A 25,878-nucleotide genomic window follows, 5' to 3' on the forward strand; every position below is an offset into this window, starting at 1 on the left:
ATGGAAATGGTTCACGCCATATATTAAAAGGTGTATTTTCTTGTACTACCTGCCCTCTCCACAGGCTTGGCCCAGCAGCCCTGTGTGCTTCAGTAAGGCTGCCAACACAAACCTGGACACAGTGTCTAACAGGGTCTCATTACTGAGAGATGCATTGTCCCAGTCTGCAACAAAATCCACAGTGCAGTCAGTGAATGTATATACCTATAAAGCTAATTGCATTAAAGAAATGGTAGGATTCTGTATATACTCAAAGCAGATGCAAACCTTTGCCAATTGCGTACTCGTGCATGTTGATCCAAAGGCTGTTGGCAGGTTCTTTAGAGGAACCCAGAGCCAAATCCACCAAGACACTCAAGTCAGGATGCAGTGTGCAGTCGAAGGGTTTCTGCTCCTCATTACCAGACAGTGCAGCCTCCAATAATGAGCTGATGCAGGTGTCTGAAGGACAAGCAAACAATTATCTACACAAGTCACAGAAGAAGCGATAAATGAACTCAACTGGACAAGAGCCCTAGGATTCTGATCAGGCAGTCGAACAAAGTAATGTCCTGCTGTAAGTTACATTCACAGCAGAAGGGATCTCGCTCATCTACTCATGTTGCTACTGGTTGTGTATGTTTGCGTACATCCTGTACCTAGCTGGGGGATGTCCATCTCCAAGCCATTGCTAAATAGCGGTGTTTTGAGCCAGTAAACAGTATCTTGTTCCTCCAGTGAGGTGGGAGCTCCCTGCAGCATCCCACCAAGGCAGCGCCCAACTAGCAGGGCGACTGTCCTCTCCAGGTCCACAAGCCACACCCAAGAAAGTGCGGGCTGCGGCAGGGTCATTCCTGAGGCTGGCTCAGCAAAGTCTGAGGTACCTGGAAAAAGACAAATACATTCTCCAATTTAGCATTCCACCAGATGTCAAGATGGTCCCAACTGCATGGTGTTGAAACATATCACTTTTCATTATAAATAACACTATATGATTTTCATTTTCTCATATCAGACATCAGTGTTACATATAAATGTTAAGGCCAAAAATGAGTCTTGCGAAGTCGCATCTATTCAGCACCTCACACGAACATCTAGTCTAGAGGTCGGCGACGTGCAGCTTGCAAGCCAGGGGTTAGGATTAGGGTTACCCCTAACCCTATTATACTATATGTACCTCTGTCCCTTTCACCTGCATGTGCTGCTCTTCTTCTCCCACTGTTTGGTAGGAGCAGCTATGACTCTTTTGATGTTGAAAGTTGCCGACACCTGAGCCGGCAAATTAATCCTCCAATTCTAGTGTCTTCTTATGCCAAATTAAAAAAAAATAAATAAAAAAATCATCAAGCTCCTAAATAGAAAAGGTGAAACGTAACTACAGAATATGTGTACACATAATGCCTGCACACATGGCTTTTTGTAATTACACTGCTGGCTTAGCTGACAAGGGCTCATAAATTAACATCTCCATCAGAAATGATGACATCATGTGTCTGTACATGCATTTACCACATCCCAGGATATTTTGTAACTTTTTTAGGCATTTTTTTTTCAAAACTTGACCAAGTTAACCTTGTTCTGAGCTCACCCTGAAGAGGCCACTGCAACTCTTGGTCCTCCAGAGGAGAGGCAGCAGGCAACAGTCTGTTCAAACAATCCAGAGGAGGCAGCAGTTCCAGCAGTTGGCTCAACAGCGGCCTTGCCACCGACACCGGAAGCAGCAGTAAGGCGTTGATTATCTGACACAGCATGCTGCCTGCTGCTGACACGTAGATCACATCTGCAGATGACATGATCATAGTTTTATGACAATGATATAAAACAAAAGAAAGTATCTTCAATGCTAAATGAAAAGAACTTGAACTATCTGAGCAGAATGAGATAACAAGGAAGTGAGAACAGGTCTTTTTAGCCAGATTACAACACAGGTCACTTGATTCCATTCACCTTGTAGCTTCTCCCGTATGCTGCCATTCCAGGAGCTCTCCTTTATCAGCGCTGCAGAGCGGGAGTAGATATCTGTGGCATGTGGCAAGAGCAGCTGCAGATGTTTGTGGAGCAATGACACACTGCTGGAGTTCTGCAAATAAACAGGGTGACAAAAGGTTTTTCTATACTATGTTCATTTTCTTTTATTTGATTTCTTTTATTCGCTAAAAAAGTGACAGACAGACAGATTTTTGATTTTTAACAACATCACTGGGCTGAAATATAATCTACCATCTACAACAGAACACACCACATTATTAAAAACACCACTGAAAAGAAAATTCAGTGAAATTATTCATCAGTAAATAAAACAGAATTTTAGCTTTAACTCTATATTTAACCAGCAAAATTAAAGTTGTATCAACCCATTGCCATTGGAGACCAAGCCACTCCACAGTTTTCAAAGACATAATAAACAGTGGTTCAAGGTGGTTACCTTCAAGAAACATATGAAAACTAGTTTTTATTTCTTGACAAAAGGGACATAATTCACTTGCATCTTTTTTAACCTTGGACACAAAACTACTGACAGCAATGGCACCGTGCAAAATCCTCCACTGTAGATCGCCTGACCTCGTACTGAGTGGGTGTTTATAAAAGACTCTCCATATAGGTTTCTGACATTCCTCAACTTTTAACTTGTCTCTCCACACAGCATCGGTCCTTCCACTCAAGTGCCTTTTATTTAACCCTTGAACTGACATTTTATATAACAGTTTTCCACTCAGCATATGAAAATCTGAATCCCTCCGATTCATAAGCGAGGGTCCTGTCAAGGATGTAAAATCAACATTCAATTCCATTCCTCAAAAAGGATCTCTTTCATCGGAAATCTCTAATCCACGACTATAATCTAACAGCATCTCCTTTTCAACTAAAGTTAAACATTTCAGCCAAAAGTCTAGAATACTCCTCATAATGTGGCTTGATTTCAAACCAATGAAAGATGTTGCTGCTTCTGTGTTCTGAAGGTCTGGTCCATAATTTGTCTCAGTTTGAGAGCCTTTGTCTCAAGCAGTCTTTTCAAAAAAGCAAGTCCAGTTCCATCATGTACATCCGGCCAAGCCCCAAAAAACAACGGTTCCTCTAGAAGCCAAAACAATGAGGAAGCTGGTTCCAGTCTTTTCCAACAGAAAAGGGTCCAAGCTTTAAAAGGCCTTTATAAAACATAGGAATTCCATAGCAAAATATTAAATTACAGTTTAGTAAAAACACGGAAGCATCCATTCCCAACTCTCCTTTTCCTCTTAAAATAACGCTAGTTACTGGTTTCCAGAAAACATCTTCTTCCCTTCCCATCAAGTGTTTCTAAATAAACTGCAGTCTGAAAGCTGCAGCTCTGCTCTCTAGGTTAGCTAGTCCTGTCCACCTTCTTCTTTGGGCAAAAAAAGCACAGCCTGGGGTATCCAATGTCGATTAAAAAAAAAAAACAACCAAAAAACCTTGATCATCAAAGATTGAAGTTTATGTAATAAACCAGGAGGTGGCTCCAAAGAAGCTAATCTATGCCACAATGCAGAACCAGCTAAGTTGTTTATAATCAGCACCCTCCCTCTATATGGGGTAACAACCACCTCCACCTCCCTAATTTCCCCTCAACTTTCTCCAACACCCCTTCCCAGTTTTTGTTTACTGTGTCCTCATCTCCCAAGTACACATCCAGATACTGCAAACCTTCTCTTTTCCACTTCAAACCACCTGGAAGTTGCGGGAGCCCAGCAAGCCAATCTCCTACTGCCAGAGCCTCACTCTTCGCCCAATTCACTTGTGCATCTGAAAATCTGCAAAATGTTTCAACGATCGTTCCTAAATTATTTACATCTTGCTGACTTTTAACAATACCATCAGCATATGCAGATAAGTTAAAAGACACGTTAAAACCTGATAAAGACATCCCATCAATAAAAGACCTAACAGTATTTAGCATTGATTCAATAGACAGAGCATATAACATACCAGACATTGAACAACTTTGCCTAATACCTCTACTTACTTTGAAAGGTTTGAACAAACAACCGTTTATCTTCAGTACACTTTCAACGTCTTCGTACACCATAATCTTGGCAATTAAGTCAATGTCGAGACCGAACGTTTCCAACACACTCCAGAGGTAACGGTGCTCAACCCTGTCAAAAGCCTTTTCTTGGTCCAGAGAAATCAGACCAGTATCACATCCCAGTGAACTGGGAGACTGACTAGTGACATATTATCAACAATAGACCTGTCTGGCACGCAGTATGTTTGTGTTTGGTGGACAACCTGATTCATCACCTTCTTCAGTCTGCTTGGCAGCACTTTTGACAGTATTTTATAATCAGTGCACAATAAAGAGACAGGCCGCCCGTTCTTAATATCCTGGAGATCACCTTTCTTTGGTAACATTGTTAAAACTGCTCTCCTGCAGCTCTGAGGTCTCTGAGCCTTCAGTGAAGCTCTCCTCAAAAACCTCCATGACATTGTCACAAAGGTCAGACCTTGCTCTGTCCTTTCTTTTTTTCCAGCGAAAAGAAAACCTTTGTAGGAGCGTCCATCAGAGAAAGTGGACAAATCTGCAACAAACCTGAGCCCCCTGTGCTCCAGAGTCCATCAAGGCTTTTTTAGATTTGAGGATCTCAAACCAAACTCGGTTTCCTGTGAAATTTGCAGACACCTCCAGCTCCACTATGTCAGTCTCCAGATCTCTCAGAGATTTGGCCGATGAGACAATGACAGTACACTGCTGACACAATTCTTTGATTTCAGTTTTGCAACAAACCCACCACTGACTTAAAGACATAAAATCATCTTTCCTATTTATTTGCTTTATTTGCGTTCTCCACACTGTCAACAAAGATGACCACAGCGCTGATTTCACCCACTGCCAGACTACACTCCTCTACTGAGCAAGGACAACTATGATAAGGACAACTATGGTATGATCTTAAAACCAGTTGTCTCGTAAGTTTAGTGAAGTCTGTTTTGGCGATTTTGCACACTCAAAAAAAAAAAAAAAAAAAAAAAAAAATCAGTAATGCTTAATTTAATCAATTCAGAAAAGTACAGTTCAAAGTTCAAAGTTCAGAAACAAGTCCTCAATCTCTCAGTCAGACTCACCACACGCTCCACCGCCACACTCCCAGCATGCAATGCAGAAAGAACGAAAGAAAGATGCAGGGTACCAAGCACATTTTACACCTCTCCTGTTCTTTTTGTCACAACACACAATCACTGATAGAGAAAAATGGCTTTGCAAATTCAGTTTGCTCTCAGACAAACAAAACCAATGCGACTGAGAGTTTAAAGCCATTTTAATCCTCATTAAAACAACCATGTATGATCTGAAATTAGAGTGCAATCGGAAATAAATAACTTCTTCAAATAAAACATTGTGAGCCTACAAAATTGTGTTGTAATCCCACATCCCATCATCCTGCCATGTTTTGGCAGTTTGAAAACTATTTTCTAAATTATTAAGCATCAAGAATCAAAACAAATGTGTTTACACACTCTAATTATTCTTAAAAACAGGAGCGCAGCCGTACCTCAGTAACAGAGTTGATGTGGCAATATGCTAGAAGTTGCTTCTGCAGAGAGCAGAGAAGTTGGTGGAGGTGAGCCGGCTGGCTGCTGTCAGAGGAGGATGTGCCCTGCTGCAGCTTATCACTGTTCTTCTCCAGCTCACCGAAAGCCTGATCCTGTACAGCACAAACATCTGTGGGTTCAGTTCAGTTCTATTTATTTAACACTAGTCTACAACAGTCAAAGTCAAAGTCATCTTTATTGTCAAAACCATATGTACAGATCATACACAGGAGTCTGAAATCGCAGTGCTCCCACGGTCTGATAAAAATCTCATATACACAACAGTCTCAAGGCGGCTGTTGTTGTGATTTGGCGCTGTATAAATAAAAATGAATTGAATTGGAAAAAAAGTTATTTCATCCAAGTAGTTTCTAGTTTTGTTTTGTTTGTCTGGATGTCAGAGTTCTGCTAGAGCAGAAAACAGAATGATGTGGATAATGAGTCAGAAGACTCAAGAGGAAAAATACAGCCAGAGGCAGTCTAACTAGCATTCTGTGCTCAGTGTGTTCATTTCTCTGTATTAACTTACAGTATAAAAGCCAAGGTTCCTGAGCAGCGTCTTCATGAGAATCTCGGCCAGGTGAGTGTCAGGGTGGCCTGTGGTGGTGCCATAGGCAGGCTCTGGGAGAGCTGTAAAGGCAGGGCCAGATGAAAGTACCTCTGGGCCATCAGCAGGAGAGCTGTAACCCAGGAGTGAGGCCACGTGGGTGTGGTCCTGGAGGCTGGTCAGGATTATGTCGAGCTGCATCCTCTGTGACACAAAATACAAACATTCATGAGGAAACAGAGCTACACAGGCAACAGAGACAGAACCAATCAGCAAATTCATCTTTCACACCTGAGTAAGTGAGAATATATGAGGGTAATGTAAATCGATGCCATTGCTGCCCACCACTAAGTTCACTTTTGGTCTTTTGTGGCTCCCCTCTGAAATTATTACGCTATTTAACATAAAAAACAACATTACTAAGATAAGTTACCCACGTTTCAGAGTTTAGTGTGTTATTTCTTCCTGAATCCTGTCCACAACTACGTCTGTTCCTCAGCCTGCTGTGCCTGTATCTACATGGCACTGATGGATTTGTTCCTGATAATGATTAGATTTTATAAAAAAAAACAGGTGAAAAAAATAACAAATTGAGTTTTAGCTTCAAAAAAAATAAATAAAATCTGGATTTGGTACTCTGATTATAACTGTTCTCTACACAGTAACTATAATACCTTTCAATAAGTCTACAAGCAACAACAGAGCCCTCCCGGTGGCTTTAAACCTGGTGTTTGATAGTAACATGATGGATAGCAGGGTCTGAAAAACTATATTATACTACATCTTTTCTGTACAAATATTTACTATTGCTATCAAAAACGGAAAATACAGGGACACAAATACTGACGGGGGGGGGGTTTAATGTTCTTTACAGGCTTTAAAGCATCAAGCAACTAAATCTGCGCAGCTCCATCTACGCAGTATGTAGCATCAGGTACCTGTCCTTTGGAGAGACTCTCCCATCTGTCCGGACCCTGAGGTAGCAGAGAGTGAAGAAGCTCCATCCTCTCCCTCAGTGGTGGGAGCAACATGGTTGCCCCCACAGACAGAGTCTCAATCACTGCCTGAAGGAACAAATTATTTTAAAGTCAGTTTTAGGTTTCATTCTGATCACCTCCCATAATCCTTCATGACTTATTCCTGTGTTCAGTCTGGATATTACTCTGGTGATAACAATTATCCAAAGAGCATCTTTTACCTCCTGAATCTCGTCTGGCACAGAGGAGTCCATCAGTCTGAAAAGGAGGTTCCTCAGTGGCCTGGCCTGCCGGCCCAAAATACTTGTTGCTACGCCCCCCGCCAGGGCCAGCGCCAGATGATTGGACAGAAGCCGAAGGCACAGCTTGAGGAAGTTGTGATGCTCCCTTCAAATAAATACATTTTTTTTTTTAAATCCAGAACTTGGCAAGGTTACATTCTGATTGATCATATATGATTTCACTAAGTGCAAGAAAGACTATACAGCAAGCCTAGAAGGGTTTATAACACCAGTGACGGCTGGTGGCTAACACGCTCACCTGGATGAGGGGAAAGGGAGAGGAGGGACCTCGCTGTTGATGCCGTCACAGTATCGCTCAAGGAAGGAGCGCAAATGAGAGAATGTGCTTTCTTCTAGGTCAACGCAGTAGGGCCGATGCCAAGCCACCACTTGCCTAGAAAGAAGTAATAAGTAAATATTAGTAAAGTATGTAAGGTACAGTAAATTACTTTGATCTACAGTAAAGTGTTGTGTCGATGTCAGAAACATAAAGGCCTGTGAAACCAAAATCCAAACAATAACTGTGATAACCACATTTGTATGCATCTCACATGTATGCTTTTAATCAATTAACACCTAGATGTGTTTGTTAAACACCAGTTCTCTCACGCCGTCACCCTCATTAACGCCTGTTGGCCTTTTTCAGCTGTTCCTGGAAGTGTATATCCTTAAAGACCTTAAATTACATATTTAACAAAAAGGCTGAATCACAGTGCTTCTCTTCTAAACTCATCTCCCATGCTGAGAGGTAGGACCTATGAGTACACTCACAGTATCAGGGTATTTGTTTTGATTTGTGCTTTTCAGTGCATTTTTAGAGACTGATTGTTGAGTGACTGCAGTAAAACCCACTACTGTAACCTTTACTCTGAATCACAAGATCAATATGTTGGTTTTGCAGTTTCAGTACTTTTCACGTGTAGTTACTGCACTTTGACTCGTGCTTCCTAGTAGCTGAAAAACAAATTCTAGTGGTCTTGCAACATCAGCTCTTGCCTCCAGTCCCACGTGAATATTTCCAGAGAGAAAATCATCATATGGGATCAGTTTGTGGTAACTGTTGCGGTAGCTGACCTGTCTCTAGGCAGGGCAGTCCAGGCCAGGCTGTGAGAGGTTCCTGCTGAGATCTGCTGAATGGCGACTCCATCCAGGCCGATGACCTTCTTGGGTTTGGTGATTGGCCCTGTGGAGTTCCCCTGCCCACACTGGCCCATAGAGTTGTTGCCCCATGCATATACTTCATTGTCTGCATCGGGATTAAGCACAACACGATCAAAACAGATATGTCATATCTCAAGCTGGAAGTTACATATTACCCTAAATTGACAAGGTCTGCAGATTTGCTATTACATCAGGCTACTTGCAACAGCCCTCAACAAACACAAAAATTTTCTGTGTCAGCAAAAAAATTGACTGACAGAGACAATTTTAGTATGTATTTTAACTGTGATCTCAGGCAGCAAGCACACAAAAAGAGAAAAGTAATACCATGTGACAGGGCCAGGCAGTGGCTGTCCCCTATGGATATGTCCACTACTCTGGTGGTAGCCAGCTCCTCAATAAGTTTAGGTCTGAGTGCGGTGGCCTCAGAGGAACCACAGCCTAGACAAGCACCACAGCCCCAAGCGTACACCTGAAAACAAGAACGGGTTCAGCATCAGCACAGCTTTCTGTCCTGGGCAGTGAAGTGGCACCTCAGAGACAAATAACTGGAAGAACAATATTATGTAACAAATCTTGACCTTAAAATATTGAACTGTCTGTGTCCAACCAGCCGTCTGTTCAGCAGGAATACATAAACAGCTGCATGAAATTCCCTCTTTGGGATAAATGTCCAAGTTTCAAGGATCTAAGCAGCTTGAAACAAGTTAATTTCAAGATGTTTTAAGACCCTTTTGAATCCATTTTAAGGCATTTTTTAAAAAATGGCAACAATATTTTTTCAACAGTACACGTTGAAAATAGGCAGATTGCAATGTAAATGCTGTCACCAAGTGGAAAACAGCGATACACCTCCTGCTGTCAGGCCTGCAGGCCTGTGATGTGCACCTCTGTCCTGTGGTAGACATGAACTCGCAGGTTAAATACCTGCAAGCTTTTTGATGAATGTTAGTGCAGCATTAGCCACGCAGGGCTTTGTTGCTATAAACACCAAAAATATAGTGTCATGGCAAGTGTATAAGGTGCGAAGGAAAAAAGCTTTTTGAAACGTTGTGTCGGGGAAACTTATGAAGCATTAAGAAAAATTCAGATTCAACAACTTGAACATGAAGGTGTAATGAAATGAAAATGATTTGATGCTTCAAGAATAACTGTCCAAATAAGGACCTGGAGTGGCACTTTTCAGACATTTTCTATTTCCATTGATAGCAGTTTGAACTTCTTCTGACCTCTGAACTTTGCTCGTTTCTCGTGTAGACAAGTTGAATTAGTCATTCAACAAAACGGTGCACTCTCTTCTAAACTCATCTCACAGGTTGAGCCAAAGGACCTGCACAGTATGAATGTATTTGCTTTGCGGTTTGTGGCAAAACTGTATATATTACACTAGTGAGTTCTGATTTCATATTGGTTAAGGCCCTGAGAAGTAGAAATTTCCCCCTCTGAGAGGGGGCGGGGATCATGTTTAAGCACTTCTATAACAATTGACTTTATAATTTTAAGGTCTATCAAAATAATTTTACAGATATTTTAATGCTTAAAACTAAGATTACTGTATTGCAGACTTTTTATAACTCTTGGTTAGAAGAAACACAAATCATGTCCTACCTGGCCTGTAGAAGTTAATGCAAGAGATGACTGGCTTCCTGCACACACTTTTCTGATGAACATGCCCTGCAGGGCCTCCACTACTTTTGGTTTGTAGACTCGATTAGTATCGCCATGACCCAGTTTCCCTGCAAGACACAGAATGAACATTCTTAAATGAACTTATTTGCAGTTTACACATACTTGCCACTTCATTAGTTACATCAAACATCATGGAATTACTGCAGATTTGTCAGCAAAACATCCTTAATGCAAATCTCCTGTTCCACAACATCCCAAAGTTGCTCTACTGGTTTAAGATCTGAGATCAGTGAAGTCACTGTTGTGTTCGAGAAACCAAGGTGAGATGACCTGCACTTTGCGATGTAGTACATCATCCTTCATGTAGCAGCCATGAGAAGATGGGTGCACTGTGGTAATAAAGAGATGGACACCTAACAGTAGCATTCTCAGTTGGTACTGTAGGGCCCAAAGTGTGCCAAAAAATATCCCCCACATAATTAAACCACCACCTTCAGCTTAAATGACTGGTACAAGGCAGGATCACTCTATACTTTTGTGTTATTCTGAACCTACCAATCTTCTATTGTCCAGTTGCTGTAGACAATCTGACTCAATGTTTAGCAAGCTGTGCAGTCAGAGAAGCTCTTCTGCAGACCCTGGTAGTACCGACTGGTTATTTGAATGAATATTGCATTCCCATCAGCTCAAAGCATCCATTCAACTGGCCATTCTCTGACCTTTGGCATTATTTGTCCCACAGAAGTGCCAATGCAGATGTCCACATTTATACCCTTAGTTCTGAAGTCTATTTGACAAATGAAGGGGTACACACCATTGTCCCCTCCCCCAAATGACCAGACAGTGCGTCCATCCTTTGACAGAGCAATAGTGTGGGAGCTTCCACATGACACCTCTCCAACATTGCTGATGTCTTTGACCAGGGTAGGAATGTTGCGGCTGTTGCTGTCACCGTGACCTGCATTCACACATAATGAAAAGGGTCAGGCTATTTACAAATGGAAATTCTGCAACACAAATGAAAAGCAGCAGATAACCCTGCACTCCCGTGACGCCCATCGTCTGTCATTTAGAAAATATACCAACTGGAATAGAGAGTAATCATCTGTGCGGATATTTTGATGCTCAAAAATGGATGGATGGATCTGCACATTACTTGACAGCAAACGTGAAAATTAATGGACTGTAGCTCGACAACATACCTAATCTTCCAAAGTCTCCTTCTCCCCATGTGTACAGCTCTCCATCTTCACTGACTGCAGCACTGTGTCTGTAGCCAGCAGACACACACACCACCACCTGACACAAAGCATACAAACGCATTGTAATGTTTGCCAATGCCAGGAAATAGAAAACAAAAGACTGTGTGTTTTCTATGTGGTACAGGAGACAACCAACAAGATAATTCACCACGGAAACTGTTAAATCGTCATCTACTAGCACAGGACTGAATTTTACAGTTTCTAGAAGTGGAGAAAATAGACACATCATATTTAAAACATCTAGATTTCACTGCTGCTTTACTGTATTACATGAGTGAAAGTGTATAAATCCTACCTTCCCCTGCAGCGGCCCCTGGATAAGTTTTGGGTATTTCTGTGTTGAGCTGTTCCCATGGCCCAGTTTGCCATAATCACCGTCTCCCCAGCTGAACACCTCACCCTCTGTGGTGAAGGCCAGCGTGTGGCCGTCTGATCCCTTGGATGACGACACCTTTTTGATGGCACGGTGGGGTTCAAAGGTCAACTTTTTGAGGGTCGACTGGTTGTTGGAGTCTCCGAGGCCTAGGCGGCCATAACTGCCTTTCCCGCAGGCCCGCACAGACCCATCCGAGGAAATCACAAAGGTGCAGTACTGGCCTGCCTCAATCTGAAGAGAATAGCGAAGAAGTTTTGTCTCTGTGGTGAAAGGCTGCAGGCTTACTCAACACCATTCTGCAACTGTTACTGAGTGAGTTAGTGAGTGCTACGGTTTGATGCTGGAAAATATGACAAGGCACTACCTATTAGCCATGCTTTAGTTCACGCCAACCTTCTCTAAACAGACAGTAACAGTTTCAATCTGCCATTGCTCCCCTTGCAAACAGCATCTCGTGCCAAAACTGACACCACATTTTCGATTTTTGTTACTTGGCACATGCAGTGCCGAACAACTGACTGGTCTTTATCACCGTTCTTGTGATATACCACTGCAGGATCTCAGAGATTCTTAGATTAGAGAGACGGGGAAACTGCAACAAACTGTTGTTTCGTGTTTGGACTTCTAGTCCTGCTCTGCTGCATCAGAGCTGCGTGGCCACTGGACTCACAGTGGATCTGCAGAGTCTAACACAGCCTGCTGCTAAAAGCTGCAGTCCAAGACGTTGGCACTGGAGTCTCTGTGAGACGCTGGAGACAGCTGAATCACACTGAGGACCAGAAGTACCAGGCTAACAGCAACTGAACTTCCAAAACGAGAGCTTGTACACTCATAAATTGTGTTTTTCTCTCAGACAGATGAAAATAAATTATAATTTAAATGTCACGTAACTGGGCGGCCTGCCCAAGTTAAGTCTTGTTGGGAAATACTGCAATATGAAATTAATTAGAATATTAAACTCAGTAAAACTATAATCAGAATAACAAAAAACTAGAACACTGGGTCTCAGAGTTCTAAAAGCTTCTCATGTTTCACAATCATTTGTTTCCCAAAACATAAACAAACTAAGTTGGAAATAAAATCAGAATCATGTTCACTCCATCATCTCTAAAGTACAGTCCCTGTCTCAATAACAAACACAGTTTTAATCTCTGTGAGAAAACCAGTGAAATCTTACATTGAACCATTTTTATGATGAGTAAAAGTCACGCCTCTTTAAAAGACAACATCCAATTTGACATTTGAAGCTGATGATAGGTTTCTTAACTTTCTACAAAGAACAGAGTTGAAGAATTGGTGTTTGCTCAGCATATGAAGTTTTACAGTAGAAAGGTTTGCTCTTACAGTTTGTGCATCTGCGAAACTCGAAGCCAGCTTGGGCTGCAGTATCTTCTCTTGTGTTCCCTCCACTAGCTGGTGGCTGCTGTTGCTACCCCACACATACACTTCACAGGTTTCAGACACCACAGGTGTCTCGCCAGTCTGTATGCTGTCTGGGCTAACACAAGTCCGAGAGTAGTCCGATGCCATTCGACATACCTGGAAGAAAACAAAAAGAGGAGCCATTATACTTCTTTCCAGCTGCATAGTTTTATGGTGAAACTCTTCTAGAGTAAGCTTTACATGATTTACAGTTAACAATAATACTCCTTTCTTCTCATGGACTCTCCCTTCAAGCAGAAGGATTAAACATTAGTAAGAAAAAAAAACGTTGAGAGCAAAGCCCGAGCTTTACGCTCACAGGAATTCCTCGTACGTACATTAACTTCATAACTTGTGCCACTTCCCCTTTCAGTTTATTCTGTCGGTAAAACATATGTAGTACGGGATACTGTAGCCCCATGCCCCATGGCTTTAAGGCAGATGATCTGTAATGACATATTTGAGGTCCATCCTGCAACCCAAGTTCATATGCTGTTCACTTCAATAAGAACACCTCTGCTGAGTTGAGCTAGCTACTACTAGTTAGCACTTTTGTCCACTAATTTTAAGCTAGCTCAACTGCTTCTAACAGTCTGGCATAAAGCCCCGAGACACAAAAATGTACTTTTGCTGCCTCAGGGTGTAACTCCCAGTTGTACATGGTATAATCGGTCTCTGAACCACTTCATCTTTTGCTGTTGCTGGTCCATCAGCCAGCCGTGGAGAAGAGCGAAGTTATAACATACAAAGACCTGAAGTGAAACCGAGTGTTGAAAACAATAAACACTGTCCTCTGCAACCACTGTCTGTGCTTTTTATACTCATTTTGATCTTTGAATTTTTCTCCTGTTCCCTCCCGCTTCATTTCTATTGGTCAGGCGAAGGTACGTCCACAAGTACACACAGCGGGGCTTTCAGTCACAGTGACATCACCATTAGCAGTTCTGGTAAATGGACTAATTCTTATAAAGCACTTTTTACTCTATCTGAACAATCAAATCGCTTTACGCAGCTTCTCTTTCACTGATTCACACAAGCACTTTTTTCTGTGCAAGTGCTTTCTAACTTTCACGATGAATGGAAAACAACTCATGTTAGCATGTTGCCTAAAGAATTTTGCCATGAAAGCTAGAGCACCCAGGGATTGAACCACAGAAGAACTGCTCTACCTCTCGAGCTACAGCCACACAGTTTTAGTCCCCTTGTTTTCCAGTGAGTTATCTGTTCTTTTGCTAGTTCGCTAACATAAACTAATGCAAGTCTATTAGCTGCAACCAACCATCCCGGTGATGGTGGTTACTGGTCTGCTGTTGACATCTCAGCACCAAAAGGAAGAAATGAAAGGCAGTTTTGAACTAACTTGCAAACACAGAACTGTGTCCTCTTAAGTACCAGAGTTTTCTCCTTAAGTAAGGGTCCATCAGAGATTTAGTTTTCCTGGTAGTTCATCAGAGCTCTGTGTCACTTGACCTCTTGGCATTCTGTTTCTATCAAGAGCATGACTCACTTCTTTCGCTAAGTAAACTTTCACAATTAGTCATGTTAGAATTTGGTTATATCAAAACAATACAGTCAAAAAATATTATTGTTGTGCATTCTGTTTTACAGTTAATACTCTCAGTTACAAATCCAATGCACCAGCAGTCTGCTTTCAGTCACAGTGACATCACCATTAGCACTTCAATAATTGGTATGTTAAGTGTTTTGGAGCTACAAGTTATCATCTTTGATAAAGTGGAGTGCTAGCGGCTGTAGTGGAAGATGCAGCCATAAACACAGACATACAGCCGCTAGTTTAGGGCTGTGCGATATGACAAAATATATCTGATGATGATATTAAAGCGTCTATCGTCTTCATCTTATGCTCGGTTGTTTATTTTATGATGCACAAAGTAACCGTTTACCGCAATATTCTTTTGTTGCTTTACCTGACAGCTTGCAGTAGTCACCACAGCATCCCAGAAGGACCAGCCAAAACAAGTTGAGGCGCTCGTTGCTAAACGAGGTGCTACCTCTGCAACAAGGTCTAACACAGACCAGAAAACTGTAATGTGCAAATTATCCTACAAACTGGTCCCCAACACAGACACCAGTACAACAAACCTCTTCTGCGACCTGCAGAAGAATCATGTGAAAGAGTATCAAATCATGAGAGACTGAACCCATCAGTCGATGTACAGGCTTTTTTTAAATATATATTGTTATCGGGATAAGAAACCACTTATATCGGGATATGAGATTTTGGTAATATCGCACAGCCCTGTGCTAGTTAATTGTAAGAAATTCACTCAATCAAAAGTACATGAATTTCAATCCCTCAAACTGAGTCAGCAAACGTCTTGCTGCAGCTCACAGCACAAAGAGCATTTTAATTCCATTAAAAATACTCCCAAAGGCACCAGCGCTACAAAAACGACTACAGCTTCCTGTGTCAGCACTCCGGTATCCAGATTCATGAATTAATAAACAGAGTATATTGTTGTTAGTTGTTATGAAGAAAGGTGACAGAGACCAAAGCTGTTTTATTTCACCAGGCTATAAACATGTTTATTTCTGCTGTACAATAAAGCATTTTAACATGGACTCCCATGTTGTGTTCATTGTATGATATTGACTACAATAAATCCACAAAATTTCCAAAGTCATTAGCAGTACTTTCAGCTGCTTGAGGGGCACCACATCAGATCTGGCACAGATTTTAGGCACTCCCTGGAACAACCCTCCCATTAACCCAGGAGTGGGAGTGGCATCAGGAGTGCACCAGCTGCACTACCCTGTGGCTGGGTTTGTGTCTCCTCTCGGTCTAGAAACTTCTCATATTATGTGAAGCTGTTAACACTACGCTATGGAACCCCTGCTTCCAAAGTCATCCTATCATGTGACCTGTTGAGTAGGAATGGGAATTTAATTTATAGTTTCTGATTCCATTATTAATATCACTTATTGATTCGATTCATGTTAGGTTCTCATTGGCACCACTTTGAGAGTCCCCACCATCTCTAAGCAACATTTTAAAGATATTACATTTGCTCAAAGTAAATGCGCGCTGTATGGTTAAATGTTTGTGCATATTTTGAGATAGTTCCCCTCTTTGCTGAGATCACCATTCGAGTCATTACTCAAAAAAACAAAACAATGAATTATACGTTACTCATTACTTTTCTTAAAAGTAATACAGTACATTACTTAATTACTGACCAGAGGAAGTAATTCATAAACCTACAGGCTACAGTTCCGCACACCAAGAAAAATCCTCATTCTAATGAAGACACACATATGATCTTTCTCTTGGTATGAACACAAAGTAAAGATGAAAACAGCACAAAGCGACTGCCACAGTGATTCTACTGCAGAAAAATAAGCAGACAGAAACTGAGGATCCGAGCCTGGCTGACAATTACTTCTTTTGTTACCTGTTGAAGTTCAGGGTCTGACTGCTGGGCTGGGGTTGACATTTACTCAGCTTGAACACCACTCTGGGTTCCTGACGAGCTTAGCATTAGCATTAGCATTCTGTCTGTGCAGATGTTCGCAAAGAGCCAAAGTTGTGTTATGCAGTCGCCTCTGTCCTGGGTGCAGTATCCACTATACTTTTGTGCTCTCATCCTTTTGTGCAATTAAAATTAAAGTAATGTCCATATCCAGCTGTAGACTGTGTCACTATTTTCCTCCTCTGACACACGAATTGAAATCAGCTGATTGTAGCACAAGTGCAAGTAGAACCAAAAAGCACAATCAATGGGAAAACTAACAATTCCAAGGAACTAAACTGCTGCGGTTCTTGATTACCATCCCTACTTAAGGTCACCTGACACAAGATGTGAGTGAAGGCTGAGGAGCCTGAAGTCCAGTTGATTTCTTTTCAGCTCAGGATTTCAGTATTAAATATGAATATGAATATTTTTGCCAGAGTGCAACAGAACTACCCAACTCAACACCAAAAGTTAAAGTAAATAATTTTTTTACTGCCATTATAAGGTGTTATTTGTGGCCCAATAATACAATTTCTTAAAAGAAAAAATATGCTGCTTGCTTACTTCTTCAAAAAGACAGAGTGCCGCCTCGTATAATGAACACAAGCCATCAGAGGTCCGTGTGGGTTCTCGCCACTGGCTACGATCTGCTGAGGAGCCCTGAAAGAAGACAAAGCATGGACACTGCACTTAATAACACTTATACTCTTGCAGAATACCATTTCTTGTAGAGATTAGGAATGAAATGCATATATTACCAGTTCTGACTGGATTTATAATACTAAAAAGTAATAGGTATATTGTTAACATTTACTTACCAAAGAGCGCCTCATCTGCATGAGGATGTTCATGAAACAATCATAGCTAATGAGGCCTTCTTGGTTCTGTAGCAACTTATTCTGCTCCATCGTACTGACCACAGCTGATGCAGCCAAAGCCATCTCAATCCACTCCAGCAAGTAGCGCAGAGAACCCCTCTGTGAAGCCAGCCCCAGTAGTAGTTCTGAGGCCAGCCGCCGCCCTAAAATATCTGCCCCAGAATTTGGCATTGTCACTCCCTTCAGAAAGGTGGTAACCTGGGACAGGCAGTCCAGTCCCATTGGTGGGATCTTGCTCTCATTGGCAAGAGAGAGTGCAGGCAGGGAGCTAACAACATCAATGGCTGTGTGAATGACATCATTACACAAGTTTATGTTGCTCCCAGGACTTCCACCTGGGTTTGGTGCAGTAGGCATCATCCAGCTCTGGCGCAGCAGAGCAAAGAGAAGGCTCAGGCCAGTGCGAACACCCATCTCGATGAGGGCGTCAGTGCTGGACCGTGGCCGCTCACTGACAGAGTGCAGATCAGCCGAACCCGAGTTGTTCTCCAATGAGTGCTGGTGCTGCTTAACCTTGCCCTTGTCATGATACTTGTTGGAAAGTGCGTAGAAGACGCGTTGAAGCACCAGCACACGTTTCCGCAGAGCGGCAGCAAACGGGGAATCGGAGCACACCATCTTGGCCAATGCCAATTGGCTGCTGAGCAGAGCATCCAGGTAGTGCTCCTGCTCATCACTAGAGAGGGACTCACGCTCAAAGTCTGGGAGCTGGGGGCCCTTCAGACACAGCACCTGCTGGGGCAGCAGTACAACCTCTTTGTTGGCCAGCAGCTTTGAGTAGAGCACAGAAACTCCCTCCCGTGTGGCTATGGACTCGCTGTCCTCGGTAATCCATGAGCTGTTCAGGTGCTCCAGCCATTTCAGTTTCACAGGGGGGATCATTAAAGCCATGGCATGTTACTCTGGAGCCATCAGTCCTGAAAACATGGAGTGGGCAAAACGTTAATATTAAATTTGTTTTGATTAAATTTATATATGTACCCTCTTATAGAACAGCTGTCAGAGAACAGTCGTGTTGATATGACCCATTATAAAATAATAAATACTCCATTGTACCATGATTACATTCATCACTACTGTTGTTTGTGAAGTTTAGTCGTACATTTGAGAATAAAGTCAGCCTGACATGTTTGAAACACTATAAAGGTGTTCTGTTATAATTGGGGCTGTAATAATTCTGAAATCGAGAATGAAATAGCAATACAAACATCTACTATATTGCATTATGGTTCCATCTTACTGTATGTTGGGCCGTGTGTTGGGGCTTGGTCTTTTGGACTGGGCAGCCTAATGTGTCCTATACTGCTTTAGAACAGATGAGGATCTGGACAGTTTAAAGACTGGGTCAAAGCTTTTGGTTATTATGTTCCTCAAGCCCATCCTGGGCAGTTTGTGTTGTCTGCAGGGGGAGGCCACCTTTGTCAGGGAGTGCCCTGGTACATGTCAGCATAACATCCACAATGGCTAGGATCCAGTCTTTCCCAGCAGAATATTGCAATGTGGCAAGATAATCAATATTTGCTTCAAATCTCGGTGGTTTAAAGGCTTTAGCTGATCTGTGTAGAAACATGAATCAGAAACTAAATAACTACAATTCTGGAATGTCGTCATGGTACATTTCATTGTAGTATGGCATTTTTTTCATTATATTTGATTTACATGGTCATTTTTTTACATTTTTAAGATTTAAAAACTTCAAAATGTGTGCTAACTAAGACACACGTGAAGGGTTACGTGAATTTTATAAAGTTTTCTGCTGTAGTGTAGACAACCAAAGTGTCAGGTCATGTAATCGTGGTCAACATGTCAACTGAAACGCTTACAGACAGCACTTAGATGTTCAGATACCATTAACGTAGAGCAACGGCCCGTGTTAACGCTGCTTTATTGTAGCTTCTAACTAAGGTTAACAAACAGCTACCCACCGGATGATACTTAGGTGTGACACAGCTGGCTTGAATGACGAGCGGTTTAGTAACTTGCTTCTTGTGTCAGATTGGAAAGACTGTTTTTCTGCAATGGTAATCACCAGCAGCTAATAGTTTCACAAAGTGACAGCACTGCAGAGGGCTGTCAAAGTAACAGAAATGGCAGTGAGCTTAGCAGCACTGCTAGCGCTTGCGTCAAAACCACAAGCTACATGTAAGTGGTTAGTTTTGAGACGAGGCAAAACAAAACAACACAAACAACTATCGACCGCTGCTACTGTCAGCGATTGTAGCTAACTTTCTGGACGACCCTCAGTTAGCCAAAGCTTAAAATACCTAAACATAAACGTGACATCTTCATGTGCGGGTGTAACCGGGAGGGGAACAATCTAGTTATGAGCATCCATAGCTGTACATAAAGCACAGGTTTGTGAAAGGTGAGCTATGTTGGCCAGTATTAGCCTGGCTTATCTGCTGTATCATCAGCGCCGAGTGTGTTAGCTTGCTAGCTACAGCTGACTAACGCTAGCTGGGAAAAAAGCTCGCTCACCAGTATAGCGAAAGGCCTCCTTTTCTCTGTGCGGTTACACAACAATCCAGCTGAGCTTCATTTCAAACAAAGGCAGTATGGTCAATGCCGTAGCGGTAACGTTAACGTGAAAGGAGACAGTGGCATGGAACGATTTCCATGCTTCCGCCCGCTTCGTCCTGCAGCGAGTGAATCCTGCAAGCGGCAGTGTGTTCACTGTCAACCCCGTACAGAGCCCCAGCCCCGGGCTATGACGCTGAGACCTGTCTATCTCTCTATCTGCCTGTCTGCTTCTCTAGTTGTCTGATTTTCGTTTGTCTGGTCAGTATGTTCCCTTCATTATCTCTGAGTGTCCATGTGCTCAAAACCATCAGCAGTAACACACAGTAGCTCACGACCACAGAGACAAAGGGCTTCATGATAGTCTTCATGGTCAGCTTATTTCGCTGCCATGTCACTTTTAATTATCATTTATGGTATAGGCCTCACCCTGACAGCGTCATTCTGTTCTGTACCATTACAGGTCAAAGCTGTTATCACATAAATACTCTTAAAACTCAACCTTACTGTGAGTGTTTGAATAACTTAAAACTCAAACCCAAGTAAATGAAGAAGCACGTTTTTAATATGTTTAGCTCTCGTCTTTCAAAATTTCAAGTATAATTGTTTTCTCTATTTATTTGTTTGTTTATGTATGTATTTATTTATTGTTATTTCTGATCGGATTACCCGGATATTGTACACTGGTCAAGCAAACTAAAGGAATACTTTAAAACACATCAAATTTCAGTGAGGGAAAAAAATAATTCCTATGTAGATATTGGGTAATGTGTTGAGAACAAAAGGATGCCGTATCATTTGATGAAAATGTTCAACCTACAAAGGGCTGAATACAAAGACATGCCAAAAATGAAAGTGAAACAAAAAAAATTATGTTCCAGGCTAGATCATTTTGCAGAAATTTCAGTGCAACTCTATGGCTTCCACACACTTGTATGCATGCCTTCCAATGTCTGGTAATGCTCTTAATGAGACAATGGACGATATCTTCAGGGATTCCTTCCAGATTTCGAGCAGGGCATCACTGACTTCCTGGATAGTCTAAAGTGCAATCTGGCGCCATCAGATGGACCGAAAGATAATGGCCGTTTATCAATGCCCAAGTACGCGAGTACGTACTCGCGTGCTCGGTGAGTACGTACTCGCCGAGAACGCACGGGAGTACGTACCCGCCGAGAACGCGAGCACGGACTCGTGGGATGTTTCTCAATTCTCAAGTACGCGAGCACGGACCTGTGATTTGTACAGTCGGAACACCTGCGTACGTGATGATGTCACAGGTCCGGAGGTTTTACTGCCGTCCCCTCCTAATTTAACTGTGAGTAACATGTTATAAAGCTTAACTTTAATCACAGCCAAACCGGTTTACTCAGGAACAAATAAAACACTGAAATAAACCAAACATTAACATTTAGAAGTGATCTACGTGACTTATATATCATTTTTAACCTCAGTAGTGAAACCTCTATTAATAAAAATAGTGTACATGTACATACGTGTACATACCTTAATAAAAACAAGCAGGTGAGATGTTAGAACGCTTTTATTTTTATTTTAGTGGACACTTTATACTATAGACAGCTGCTGGGGTTTCTTTAACCTGAGTAGTGAGAAGTCCGCGAGCGGGGGGGGGGGGGACGATGTGCCGGGAGTCCGCTGTTGAGTTTTGGACGAAATGCATTCTGGGATATATAGCTGTCCCAAGTCTACACTGATGCATGCTCGATAAAACGGGCGGATCGAGAACACATCCGGGACTTTTTCGCGTTCTCGGCGTGATGCGTACTTCGAATTGGAACAGTACTTGGTCTCCGACTGATGACGTTTCACGAGTACACGAGAACGCAAGTACGCACAAGTACGCATATTGATAAACGCCCAATATTCCAGAGGAAGCAGGGGGGTAAGTCAATGGTATCAATTCCTTCATTCTCCAGGAAATGTCTGCATAGTCTTGACACATGAGGCTGGAAATTGTCATGCAGCAGGAGGACCCACTGTGGCAATATAGGAACATTAACTCCGCTTAGCCAGAGGTTGTTTGGTTTGGTTTCCCCAATGTATAAATCCTGGCAATCCTTCTGGCACTTCATACCCTATATTACTCTGTTTGTGTCAGGGGACCCGATCCTTGGGGTGGGTCAATTTTTGGTGCAGTGTGTTTTGGGGTTTAAAAGCCACAGATGCGCTGTGTTTAGAAAAAAATGCACCTAAACTGTGCCGATACTCCAGACACTACAGGATCACTAAAGGTTTTCACTTAGGCAGTAGTTGTCCTTCTCTCCTGGATCGGCTGGTGCTTTCTTTAGGCTCCTTCCCAGATATTTATATATCGGGGAAACCAAACAACCTCTGGGTAAGAGAATGGCACAACGCTAGCTGGAGCAGCATCTAATAACCAACTCGCAAAATAAAACAAAATAAAAACAAACCAACAAACATGAGACATCCTGGGCCATCTGACCTCAGGAATTCACATGACAAGGTGGGGCCAGGTTTCACAATGAGCTCACCCGAAACCCTGGCTGATTAGGTCCCACACCCGCTTTCACACCTTGGCGCATGTGATTAGAGGATCACCAGGGGGTCCTTTGTCCCTCCTTGGGGGGACACTCCCACTGGGTTTAAATCTGGGACTCTCGGCCATTTGACCTTAGAACTGAAGAAGCTTCTCGGATGAGAGGTGAAACGTCTTCAAGCAACTCAAAGAAGTCCAGACGCTTTTCTTTGCAAACTCCTTTGATTATGATACAGACTTATAATTTGCACCGATGTTTTTTCAAAATTCTATATGCGAAAAGTGAGCGCTAGAGCCCTCGGTGCGCCTGCGCGCTGCTGAAGTCAAAGTAAACTTTATTGTCATCTCCGCTACATACAGTCCAGTATATAGAGAGACGAGAGGACGAGGCTCCAGTTACAGCAGTGCAAGTAAACAAACAATAAATATAAGAAGAGTAAGAAAATAAGGACCAATTTAAAATTTATAATTTACAGTTTGATGATTTAAAGTCTCATACACAACCTGTCGAAAGGGGAGGGGGGCACCTGCTTCCAAATAGAGCACATTTTATTCATGATGTTGTAAATCCAAACCCATTATGTATTCATGATTTGAATCCTGGGTTGTGCAAAATCCCAGAAATAAACCCCAGACAAAGTGAATCTGTGAACTAAGGTGTAGGTTATGTTGTGGTGATCCTCGAGTTGGGGGATTTCTGTTCATACTGGAGTGCAAAATTAAAACCAATGGAAGATGGACAAGAAAAGTTCAAAGCCATCAGGTGCTCAGTTTAGAAAAAAGAGAAAAGAAGAGGAGGAGAAACGAGCAAAAGATACATGTAAGCAGATGTGTCATTGGATAATGGCAGGTCATCCTGAAACAATCAGAATCAGAATACTTTATTAATCCCTAAGGAAATTATGTGGGTTACAGTTGCTCCAAGAAGAAATGGTAAAAATAGTAACAGTAACAGACTAAACTCCAAACAATACATTATGTTACAGATTTTACCCATTTAAGAAATAGCAGTAATATATACAGATCACTCAGTTATAAATATCAAGGATTAACAGAGGTGATTATAAATAAATATCAAGAAAATTGACAAGAATATTACAGAGTAGAAAAGAGTAGTTAATGGAGAGTAAATAAATGCCACTTAAGTGTAATCTACTGTGTAAAACACAGTGTAATCTAAAATTCTAATTTGTCACATACACAGTACAACATATAGTGAAATGTAGTGAAATGCTTGTGTCCAAGCTGCATACAGGCTGCAGACTTAGCCGCGCCATTCCAGGGATTGGTTTTAGCATGGGGGGTCTAGCCAGGACCCTTACTGGATACAGGGTGGGAATCAAACTTGCAACTCCCCCTCCAAAGGTGTGTAGTCTTAACACAACAATATCCAGCTCCAGGATTACAGTGATAAATGTGAACTTTAAAAAACTAGATTGAAACTATATTAACTCTGGAAAAGTAACCTTTTAACATCATGTTGACTAAAGGTTAACTTTGAAAAATGGAATCTTTCAACTCTAGATGGAGTAAAGATTAACTTAATGTGACTGTGATTAACACTGACACTACATTGTTAAAAGCGCTAACACATTTAACTCTAATCTAAAAGTTAACACAGAGCCTGACCTCTGTAGGTCGGGATCAAATCTTATCTCAAAAAGTGTTCAATTCAGCTCTGTTAGTGGTTTTTTTACTGTGTAAGCAGTGGAGTCAGGGCAGGACGAGATAATATAATTTGTGATGGCTCATGGATTCTCTTCACCTCCTGGATTTACTCAGGTGTGCAAGATTGGTTTATGTACAGATAAAGCCCCCTTGGGCACCGGAGAGTTGATCTGTTCTAGTCTCTGCACACATTTGTTAACTTCACTGGTCAAAGGACCATTTTGCTTAGAATGATGTGGGTCAGGTTAATGCTGATATCTGCTGTAGGAGGCTGACAATGATACAAGAAGGTATATCAGGATGTGGGTTGGTTTTTGTGAACAGGAAAAAGAACAAGAACAAGGAAAACATTACAATATCAAAGACTAAAGGTTAATGTAACTGGACTGACACCCTTACTGCAATCCTACTAAAGAGTTGCATCAGTCTAACTCTGCCCTCACTCAAATATAATAAATATAGCAACTCGCAAATGTGTCACAACATAGCATTCCAACAGATGGGATAGAAACATCCGTGTGTGGATTCCCCTCCCAACCTTTCCCTGGAGTCCTGGATTCCCCTGCCTGCACTTTGTATATATCTTGTACATTGGTGACTGTAAATAAACCTTTGACCTTTAACTCCGAAAAGCCTGCGTCTGCGCCTGAGTCCGTTCCATCCGCCTTGACAGTTACATGTGAAAAATTTGGAAAACAATGTTATAGCATTCGATCCTCAGCTTGAACAATTTATTTTTCTAATAGCCCTTTTTCAGATAAAAATAATAAGGGAAAATTTACATTTTTTTCATGCAGTGTTGCTTCCTTGAAATGACTCTGACTAGACCCTAACAGTTTTGTGTTACCCACATCAAACATCTGAGGAGAAAAATGGGCATTTACTTGAAGTGGTCTTTGCACTTTGAAAGTCCAATATTCTCTAAGTTTAGCTCTGATTTGCTTCCCGTCAGCTGCTGAGAAAAACATCAGGTTCTTTACCTGATAATGTTCAACTTTCCAGCAGTTAATTTTTTACTTTGTCTGCCTGCTGTTTGCTCTGTGTTACAGTACTTTTATCAAATTTACTGGACCTTCCAACTGTTCCAACCTAATTTAACCCCGTTTCACTTTTTCACTGTAAATAAATGCTGTGTTCACTTGGAGCTTTGCCACAAAGCTTGTTTTCAACATCTTGGATGAGCAGGCATTCCCTCCACTTGCGACAGACCTTCTATGCTCTTCTTCACCATTACTCAGCTGTGAACTCGGGTTCCTGGCTTCTTCCACCTGCTCTACAAATCATCCGAAGGTGAGTAGGTCCATCCCATTTGTCTCAGGGAATGGGACCTTCTTCAGGTAACTCAACACATCCTTCATCTTCCAGCATCTCTGAAAAACCTCATAACTGGAGACTCACTTGTGAGGGATTTAAGAATAAAAGAGGTTTATACTCTTTTCCAGTTTCAATGATTTTGCCACTTCTACATGACCTCTATCATATGCTTATTATATCATTATATAATCATTTTGATGAAATGACAAAGACTTTATATAGCGTGAAAAGTGATGCTCAAGGTAATGAAAGCACAGTGAATGACAACCCAGCTCTGAAATTACATTTCAAATTATTCATCAGGTGATCATAAACAGAACTCTAAA

The 25,878-nt window shown here is 41.8% G+C and overlaps 2 protein-coding genes across 13 annotated transcripts in view; one reads left to right on the forward strand and one right to left on the reverse strand.

Moving 5' to 3' along the window:
• Positions 1–20,251, reverse strand: part of herc1 (HECT and RLD domain containing E3 ubiquitin protein ligase family member 1) — an 80,545-nt gene extending 60,294 nt beyond the window's left edge. For all 11 annotated transcript variants that reach the window (XM_025911297.1, XM_025911353.1, XM_013266335.3 and 8 more), the window contains exons 1-20: positions 20,014–20,251; positions 17,476–18,452; positions 17,222–17,317; positions 13,107–13,301; positions 11,682–11,993; positions 11,327–11,423; positions 10,939–11,082; positions 10,104–10,231; positions 8,823–8,967; positions 8,409–8,580; positions 7,594–7,728; positions 7,275–7,440; positions 7,015–7,140; positions 6,059–6,280; positions 5,490–5,642; positions 1,927–2,059; positions 1,568–1,759; positions 639–863; positions 268–441; positions 50–164 (exon numbers count right to left, since the gene is read on the reverse strand). In XM_025911297.1, the coding sequence (XP_025767082.1) occupies positions 50–164; positions 268–441; positions 639–863; positions 1,568–1,759; positions 1,927–2,059; positions 5,490–5,642; positions 6,059–6,280; positions 7,015–7,140; positions 7,275–7,440; positions 7,594–7,728; positions 8,409–8,580; positions 8,823–8,967; positions 10,104–10,231; positions 10,939–11,082; positions 11,327–11,423; positions 11,682–11,993; positions 13,107–13,301; positions 17,222–17,317; positions 17,476–18,426 (3,881 nt within the window). In that variant the 5' untranslated portion in view covers positions 18,427–18,452; positions 20,014–20,251. The remainder of the gene's footprint in view (positions 1–49; positions 165–267; positions 442–638; positions 864–1,567; positions 1,760–1,926; positions 2,060–5,489; positions 5,643–6,058; positions 6,281–7,014; positions 7,141–7,274; positions 7,441–7,593; positions 7,729–8,408; positions 8,581–8,822; positions 8,968–10,103; positions 10,232–10,938; positions 11,083–11,326; positions 11,424–11,681; positions 11,994–13,106; positions 13,302–17,221; positions 17,318–17,475; positions 18,453–20,013) is intronic.
• A 5,019-nt stretch (positions 20,252–25,270) lies between these two features.
• sh2d7 (SH2 domain containing 7) overlaps positions 25,271–25,878 on the forward strand; it is a 55,448-nt gene continuing 54,840 nt past the window's right edge. For both annotated transcript variants that reach the window (XM_005463546.2, XM_005463545.2), the window contains exon 1: positions 25,271–25,528. The gene's annotated coding sequence lies outside the window, so the exon portion shown is untranslated. The remainder of the gene's footprint in view (positions 25,529–25,878) is intronic.

Source organism: Oreochromis niloticus, linkage group LG1 (genome assembly GCF_001858045.2).
Source record: "Oreochromis niloticus isolate F11D_XX linkage group LG1, O_niloticus_UMD_NMBU, whole genome shotgun sequence".
In the NCBI taxonomy this organism is placed as follows: Eukaryota; Metazoa; Chordata; class Actinopteri; order Cichliformes; family Cichlidae; genus Oreochromis; species Oreochromis niloticus.